We start from the raw sequence: 9,835 nt of genomic DNA, 5'->3' as shown, positions 1-9,835 counted from the left end.
TCCCTCTTTCCATTCTAAGACAGATCTTTCTTTGGTTGGCACAAAGATCCCTCTTGGATCTCTTGTTAAAATTACCTTACATGTATCTTATATAAAATATGTTACATCTGGTAACTTTGAAATGCTTTAGAAAGGTCGAGCCAACATATATATATCGATCGCTGAATGCTGCTTAAAACTTTAATATCAAATATATACTTTTTAACTTGCATTCGCTTTTACGGAATCAAGTTTGATATCAACATCATTTGTCTCATAAAACAGCAAACGCACACAATATCCTTAACCGATTAGTTTGATCCATGTTTATTTATTATTAAACACCATAATACATAAAATGTATCAATCAATGGGATTGAAAAACAAAGTTATAAGCACCATAACCATTTCCCAATCACCATGCAGTATATATACCGTATACTATATCGGCGACAGTAAAAGGAAAAAGCCCAAGAAGTACATTCATGGGAAATCTTCTAGTGGTAGTTTGCATTCTGCTGTTCTAACATTTACCTAGCAAATATGGCGGAACTATTTATGGTCAAAACTGTATGTTAGAAAAAAAAAAAAAAAAAAAAAAAAAATATATGTTTGAGTAAATACTGTGTAAATATATCAGGTATCCTAGCTTGGTCCACAATTCTAAAATGATAAAGATGATAGTATGATGTCTGCTATTATTGTCTTTTTTTATTGTGGACCCGGAGATACCTCATTGAATTAAAATCAATATTTTGACTAGTGAGGACTGTTATTTAATTCCTCAATTTATGTTTAAAATTAAATTAAATCAGTTTACGTTTTTCACAGAGGAAAGAAATCTACGATAGCTCTCTTCGTCGTTCAAGACTATCTTTCTATCGGTAGGGTTGACGTAGTTTAAGTTATGTGGTCCCTGGGAGTCATACAATTCATAAAATGGCAGCTCCAGCAGTTCCTTCCGGAAGTCGCACAGCAGATAACATCCGCATTGTACAGTGGAGCCATCCTCAGCCGTGATTGGAATTACCTCCCTACGGTAAAACACGGGATGACGTTCAAGGTCGTCTAAAACTTCCAACATCCGTTCGTCCACTTCGTATATCTCGCCTTGTATTTTCTGTGGGTAAAGTGGAAATGTATTACATGTGTACAAAGGCTGTACCTATAACACCATCAAAACAATCTAGCAAAAAAAGACATAGATTCTAGATTTGTCAAAGAGCATAGTACAGATTTTTTTCAAGGAACATGTGAAATATTGTGATTTTGATGACTAAATACGATGTTCTTAACAAGAGGCCCAGAGGGCCTGTATCGCTCACCTGGTTTGTAATGCCAAGTAATGTTCTGAATATAAGTTCATTGTTTCTTTTCTGAAGAAATTTGGATATTTACCTCTAATTCCCCTATTGGGCCCCCACTCTTTCTCCTCCATGGGGGATCAAAGCCAAAATTTATACGAATTCTGTTAACCCCAAGGATGTTTCTGGCCAAATTTGGTTACAATCCATGCAGAACTCTAAGACAAGTAGAATTTTTTAGGATTTACCTCTATTTCCCCTATTGGGCCCCCCCTTCCTGCCCCCGGGTAGTCAATGCCAAAATTTATACAAGTTCTGTTCCCCTTCCCCCAAGGATGTTTCTGGCCAAATTTGGTTACAATCCATGCAGAACTCTAGGACAAGTAGCAATTTATAGGATTTACCTCTATTTCCCCAATTGGGCCCCATCCCTCCTGCCCACGGGGGATCAGAGCCAAAATTTATACAGTTCTGTTCCCCTTCCCCCAAGGATGTTTCTGGCCAAATTTGGTTACAATCCATGCAGAACTCTAGGACAAGTAGCAATTTATACGATTTACCTCTATTACCCCTATTGGGCCCCGCCCCTCCTGCCCCCAGGGGGTCAGAGCCAAAATCTATACAAGTTCTGTTCCTCTTCCCCCAAGGATATTTCTGGCCAAATTTGGTTACAATCTATGCAGAACTCTAGGACAAGTAGCGATTTATAGGATTTACCTCTATTACCCCTATTGGGCCCCGCCCCTCCTGCCCCCGAGGGGTCAGAGCCAAAATTTATACAAGTTCTGTTCCCCTTCCCCCAAGGATGTTTCTGGCCAAATTTGGTTACAATCCATGCAGAACTCTAGGACAAGTAGCGATTTATAGGATTTACCTCTATTTCCCCTATTGGGCCCCACCCCTCCAGCGTCCGGGGGGTCAGAGCCAAAATTTATACAAGGTCTGTTCCCCTTCCCCCAAGGATGTTTCTGGCCAAATTTGGTTACAATCCATGCAGAACTCTAGGACAAGTAGCGATTTATAGGATTTACCTCTATTACCCCTATTGGGCCCCGCTCCTCCTGCCCCCAGGGGGTCAGAGCCAAAATTTATACAAGTTCTGTTCCCCTTCCCCCAAGGATGTTTCTGGCCAAATTTGGTAACAATCCATGCAGAACTCTAGGACAAGTAGCGATTTATAGGATTTACCTCTATTACCCCTATTGGGCCCCGCCCCTCCTGCCCCCTGGGGGTCAGAGCCAAAATTTATACAAGTTCTGTTCCCCTTCCCCCAAGGATGTTTCTGGCCAAATTTGGTTACAATCCATCCAGAACTCTATGACTAGTAGCGATTTAAAGGAAATGTTGACGGACGGACGACGGACGGACGGACGACGGACGGACGGACGGACGGACGGACGGACGACGGACGCCGCGCCATGACATAAGCTCACCGGCCCTTCGGGCCAGGTGAGCTAAAAATGACAGTTGCTTTCTTCGTATATGTTCGAATAATACTTTTGATGTTTCAATCGCAGAAATACTTGTAATAGAAACATATTATACACAGAGATTGGCAACTCCGCCATTTTCACGACCGGTGTAACGTTGAAAATGGACCCCCGTTGAAAGCTGACCTCGGGTCATTTTTCAATGTTGAAAAATGACCCCGAAACCCGTTGAAAACTGAACATTCAGCGCACTTTTTACACCGACCCGTTGAAAATAGACCCCGTTGAAAAGTGACCCCATAAGAACTCGTTTTTACAAAACAACACAACACGACACCACAAAACCACGAAACCACAACACATCTCACAACACATCACAACATAACAACAAAACATTACACAACAACACATAACACAACACACAACACAACCACGCAACAACAATACAACACCACCCAAAAACAACACAGTAACACACAACAACACAACACACGACAACATTACACAACACAACATCACACAGCATAACACAACACAAAAACAACACAAAATCACACAACAAAACATCACACAAAAACACAACACAACATCACACAACACAACCACACCACAACATACAACACAACAACAATACAACACCACCTAACAACACAACAATACACAGCAACACAACACCCGACAACAACACAACAACACAACATCACACAACAACACATAACAAGAGATCCCAGAGGGATCTTGGCGCCCACCAAAGATTGATCTATGTCTGACAAATGAAAGAGGGATCTTTTCTCTGCTTTTCAAACTTACAATTCTTTTTTCTGCTTTTCAAACTTTAAACTATCAAAATCCAAGATGGTGGTCGCAAAATGCAATAGGCAGAACTAGGGTCCTAGAGGAACATACATATGATATTTGAGAACAATCCCTTCAATACTTTCTGAGAAATAGCGGTAACAAACTTTAACTATCAAAATCCAAGATGGCCACCGGTCGGCCATCTTGTTGACCGATCAGTCCCAAAATGCAATATGCACAACTGGGGTCCTAGGGGAACCTACATATGAAATTTGAGAAAGATCCCTTCAGTGCTTTCTGAGAAATAGCGGTAACAAACTTTAACTATCAAAATCCAAGATGGCTACCTGGCGGCCATCTTGTTGACCGATCAGTCCCAAAATGCAATATGCACAACTGGGGTCCTAGGGGAACCTACATATGAAATTTGAGAAAGATCCCTTTAGTGCTTTTTGAGAAATAGCGGTAACAAACTTTAACTATCAAAATCCAAGATGGCTACCTGGCGGCCATCTTGTTGACTGATCAGTCCCAAAATGCAATATGCACTACTAGGGTCCTAGGGGAACCTACATATGAAATTTGAGAACAATCCCTTCAATACTTTCTGAGAAATAGCCGTAACAAACTTTAACTATCAAAATCCAAGATGGCTGCTTGTCGGCCATCTTGTTGACCGATCAGTCCCAAAATGTAATATGCAGAACTAGGGTCCAAGAGGAACCTACATATGAAATTTGAGAACAATCCCTTCAATACTTTCTGAGAAATAGCGGTAACAAACTTTAACTATCAAAATCCAAGATGGCGGCTGGTCGGCCATCTTGTTGACCGATCAGTCCCAAAATGCAATATGCACAACTAGGGTCCTAGGGGAACCTACATATGAAATTTGAGAAAGATCCCTTCAATACTTTATGAGAAATAGCGGTAACAAACTTTAACTATCAAAATCCAAGATGGCTGCCTGGTGGCCATCTTGTTGACCGATCAGTCCCAAAATACAATATGCACAACTAGGGTCCTAGGGGAACCTACATATGAAATTTGAGAAAGATCCCTTCAGTGCTTTCTGAGAAATAGCCGTAACAAACTTTAACTATCAAAATCCAAGATGGCTACCTGGCGGCCATCTTGTTGACCGATCAGTCCCAAAATGCAATATGCACTACTAGGGTCCTAGGGGAACCTACATATGAAATTTGAGAAAGATCCCTTCAGTACTTTCTGAGATTTAGCCGTAACAAACTTTAACTATCAAAATCCAAGATGGCGGCTGGTCGGCCATCTTGTTGACCGATCAGTCCCAAAATGCAATATGCACAACTAGGGTCCTAGGGGAACCTACACATGAAATTTGAGAAAGATCCCTTCCGTGCTTTCTGAGAAATAGCGGTAACAAACTTTAACTATCAAAATCCAAGATGGCTACCTTGCGGCCATCTTGTTGACCGATCAGTCCCAAAATGCAATATGCACTACTAGGGTCCTAGGGGAACCTACATATGAAATTTGAGAAAGATCCCTTCAGTACTTTCTGAGAATTAGCCGTAACAAACTTTAACTATCAAAATCCAAGATGGCGGCTGGTCGGCCATCTTGTTGACCGATCAGTCCCAAAATGCAATATGCACAACTAGGGTCCTAGGGGAACCTACATATGAAATTTGAGAAAGATCCCTTCAGTACTTTATGAGAAATAGCGGTAACAAACTTTAACTATCAAAATCCAAGATGGCTGCCTGGCGGCCATCTTGTTGACCGATCAGTCCCAAAATACAATATGCACAACTAGGGTCCTAGGGGAACCTACATATGAAATTTGAGAAAGATCCCTTCAGTACTTTTAGAGAAATAGCGGTAACAAGAATTGTTAACGGACGGACGGACGGACGGACGGAAGGACGGACGGACGGACGGAAGGACGGACGGACGACGGACCACGGACGAAAGGCGATTTGAATAGCCCACCATCTGATGATGGTGGGCTAAAAAATGCTATCACACAACACAACCATAACACACAACCACGCAACAACAATACAACACCACCAAAAAAACAACACAATAACACACAACGACACAACACACGACAACATCACACAACACAACATCATCATACAACATAACACAACAAAAAATAACTCACACAACAACACATCACACTACAACACATCACACAACACAATACAACACCACCCAAAAACAACACAGTAACACACAACAACACAACACACGACAACATTACACAACACAACATCACACAACATAACACAACACAAAATCACACAACAAAACATCACACAACAACACAACACAACATCACACAACACAACCACACCACAACATACAACACAACAACAATACAACACCACCTAACAACACAACAATACACAGCAACACAACACTCGACAACAACACAACACCACAACATCACACAACAACACATAACAAAACACACAACACAACCATAACACACAACCACGCAACAACAATACAACACCACCAAAAAACAACACAATAACACACAACGACACAACACACGACAACATCACACAACACAACATCATACAACATAACACAACAAAAAAAACTCACACAACAACACATCACACTACAACACATCACACAACACAACACAACAACACACAACCACAACATAACACAACAACAATACAACACACCACCTAACAACACAACAATACACAACATAACGCAACAACACATCACAAAAACATCACGTAACAACACTACACAAACACGGAACAACAACACCACACACCAAACAACACACAACAAAAAAAAACACACAACCACAAAACAATAAAACAAACACAATTACTGAATATCTGACAAACGTTAAATAATCGAAAATATAATCATAAAAAATCATTAAGAAACAAATTAATAATATCCCATAATTATAGTTTTGTAACACTATCCACTGGTACTCGGAAGTGAACACCACATAGTACAAACTTTGCATGCAGTTGATAACAACTATTCCTTTTTATTTACTACGTTACCTCAGAGAACAATTATTATCTACACGGACGAACAAAATGACTATAGAAAAAATGAAAGTTTTGTAGTGACGTATTCTCCATAATAAACATACAAGCACCTAAAATGTTTAAATGAGGTATTTGTTACGATGATAACAATATCAAATTTCAATTCAAATCGAGGTGATTACGTAATTTAAATACCAGCATAGAAGGGTCGCTTAAATTAGGAATGGCGATAACAGAGTTTGTGCAACAGTTATATATGTGAATGTACTAGGATCATATTTCAACAGACCATCCGTTGATAGTTTGCCAAGGTCATTTTTCAACGGTCATTTTTCAACAGACCTGCCGTTGAGATACTTGTACCCCATCCTCGATACTCCAGGGCTTCCGATCACTTACGATCTCTACACCCCTGGACTATCTCATAGTGAAATTGAAGGCAGCTCAGCGGAAAACATTTGACCAATCACAGGCTAGCAAATATTTCATTTGAAGACTACAGAGAGAGCGACGCCTAACATCAAAGCCACAGAGTCAACCACAGTGTACCGTTATACGGCTCTTTTGATGTACATCAAATGACTAAGTTACCTGTTCTATTCTGTTGCCTCCAGTTTTACTATGAAATAGTCCAGGGGTGTAGAGATCGTAAGTGATCGGAACCCCTGGAATATCGAGGATGAATTGACCCTAGACACCGTCAATTTTCAACGGCATGTTTAATTTTCAACGGCATTCGGGGTCCGTTTTCAACGTTGAAAACTGACCCGAGGTCAATTTTCAACGGAGGTCCATTTTCAACGTTACACCGGCAGATGTACCACTGTATGTGCGTATGTGCTTAGGGGTTTTTAGATAAACTTTTAAATAATCATATACAGGAGAATAACTATGATATTTTACACAAGTTCAGTAATTTTCAGATGGTTTGAGTACAATTTTGGAAAGAAAAAAAAATCTAACTTATATGATAACAAAACAAAATGCACTTCCGGTTTTGAATGGCTGATTTTCGAAAAACCAGATAAAATTGGTAATTTTCATGCTTTCAAAAATCATATTAAATCATACTATTCGGAACAGTTTGAACTTTGTATTGGTGCAGAAATATCATGTTTATAAGAATACACTTAAAAGAAGTTAGCCAAGGCAAAATGCCTACAAACCGGAGGTCCCGCTGCCTGCCAACAAAGATAAAGAAGGAATTTCCAATCTCTATGTATATATGTTTCTGCATATACATAGAAAAAAAAAACTTATTCCTAAACATGTCCCATTTTTTTTCCGAGACTATATATTAAAATCTGAGTCATGTCGCCTCAATACATCGAAAGACCGCTGCACAATTGTAGCTCTTATGTTTTTAGATAGATAATGGTGTCAGGCGGAAGGTAGAGTAGACCATCCCCAGGCTGCCCCCCATGTTCTGTATCGCATTGCGACCCCTTTCATGTGTTTAACATTACGGGGTATTTATCAGATACAAGTACACCTGCTATCCACCTTGACTTTATTTTAAGTTCAATGTCCATTACGTAATTTAAACCTACATGTGGAGATTTAAACGCGATATCGATATGCATAACATAGTTAGTTTGTTGACTCAGGGGAAGCTATCATTGTTGATATGGCATCAACTTATTAATTTTTTTAGCGCATGCACGTCTCCGGATTATTTTTAATTTCCATGGGCTAATAAACAGCTAATATGTAGAAATTCCTATATAGTGAATTTATTTCATTGATATTCATCTGTTCCCTAAAAGCTTCATGCCATATGCTATCGTGTATACATCATTATAACGACAGAAATAGCGCAGACGATGAGTCTAGTGACGATTCGTTAAAATGATGAATGACTAAATTTGAATAAATAAATAAATTTTATCTTACTATATCGTTGGCCATCTTACTTTTTGCAATCTTCTGTTTGCGCGACTCCTCGATGAATTAGCTAGGAGTCACGATACAATGTTGCTTACATTATGTTGAAAAGTCATATAAAATGTAAAAGAACAATGAATTTCTTAACACTTATTTATCTTAATTTTTGGATTTCAAATAACAACTTTTTTATATCAAGAATGATCTAGTTGGATTTTAAAGTGAACAGTCGGGCAAGGATTGCTAAAGTCGGTAAAAATGGTATGAATGTATCCAGTATAATTTCTTATGAAATAGTAAAATAAAATCTCTCGCCAAAATCTGTCTGCGTACGAAGAAATTAATTTAAAGTATAGGAATCCTAAAACGTCCTCCCGGCTGACTATGTCCGTGGTTACATTTACACGCAGCCTCGCTTTCAATGCTTTCAACTTTCCTTTACTTTAATGGTCAGAACTGGGAAACTAAGCAGAACTTGACCGTCGTATTAATATGTGAGAACTTTTGGAAGGCCAATGAACGCATTCAGACTGGTTTTCTTTGCCCGACTATTCACCTTAAGCTAATGATATTTTGATATGAAAATCGATTTTCTAATGAAAATATGAAATATCATTATAGCTTTAGTATTCTTCATGAATACACATATTATATAGTGTGTTCTACGTTCATGTAGGTAATCGATTTCATCTAATTTACAGCTAAAGTTACGTACATAATATCTGCCACAGGCAATAAATACACACTGATCAATACATAAGCTTAGGTGTAAAGAAATCGAGTAAACATAATTTAACAATAAATATAAGGTGGAAAATATTTCAGTAACATTTTACCTTTCAAGATAGCATTAATGCATTGTCATAGAAAGTAGGTATTATGACATGTGTAACTATTACTCACATTGCCGCTGCCTTCCACGGGTAACATGAACGGTATATTGAATGGGGAGGCGATCACCAGTGGGTACTTCTCAACAGTCACTCCAACCCCGATAAACTCAAAACGGCCTTCCTTTGTATTGTCAAATAACTTTGAGTTAGGCTGACCACTTTTTAGTGTTCCATACACAAAGATCTTCATCGTGACAAACAAACAACGCCAAATAGTCTATGTATGATGTAGTTTATGAATAAAATGTCATGAGTGTTCGCATTTACAGGCTTAGGTAGGCGGACTCGAAACTGTAACGGTGTCACGGTAGAAATATCCCCGGGTAAAAAGGCCCTAATACTTAGAAATATATTTATGTTATGGAAAGGTCAGAGTTATGGCAATGTTTCAGTGCTAAGATTGAGTTCTTGAGTTAGTGTTCATATATATAATATAATGCTTCTTAAGATTGAGTCAATGTTTCATAAGTGATTGAGTACTTCTTAAGACTGAATTTGTGTTTCATAATATTGAGTCATTTAAAGGCCCACTA

The 9,835-nt window shown here is 38.9% G+C and overlaps 1 protein-coding gene across 1 annotated transcript; it reads right to left on the bottom strand.

The window, feature by feature from the left end:
- Nucleotides 1–277: 277 nt before the first annotated feature.
- On the bottom strand, nt 278–9,607 carry LOC138321639 (gamma-glutamylaminecyclotransferase-like). The gene is made up of 2 exons (XM_069265443.1): nt 9,313–9,607; nt 278–1,099 (listed from the first exon to the last, which is right to left on the bottom strand). The coding sequence occupies exons 1-2, from the start codon at nt 9,490–9,492 to the stop codon at nt 791–793; spliced, it is 489 nt and encodes a 162-aa protein (XP_069121544.1). The 5' UTR covers nt 9,493–9,607; the 3' UTR covers nt 278–790.
- Nucleotides 9,608–9,835: the final 228 nt, after the last annotated feature.

The sequence above is a fragment of the Argopecten irradians genome, chromosome 4, assembly GCF_041381155.1.
Source record: "Argopecten irradians isolate NY chromosome 4, Ai_NY, whole genome shotgun sequence".
Taxonomy (NCBI): domain Eukaryota; kingdom Metazoa; phylum Mollusca; class Bivalvia; order Pectinida; family Pectinidae; genus Argopecten; species Argopecten irradians.
The sequence above is the reverse complement of the archived record's forward strand: the minus strand, read 5'-3'. Positions and strand labels throughout refer to the sequence as shown.

Excerpts from the sequence above, each read along its gene's own strand:
- LOC138321639 (XM_069265443.1), bottom strand. The coding sequence starts at position 9,492 with ATGAAGATCTTTGTGTATGGAACACTAAAAAGTGGTCAGCCTAACTCA. Across the intron at positions 1,100-9,312 it reads CCGTGGAAGGCAGCGGCAAT|AAAATACAAGGCGAGATATA; the intron begins GTGAGTAATAGT and ends CTTTACCCACAG.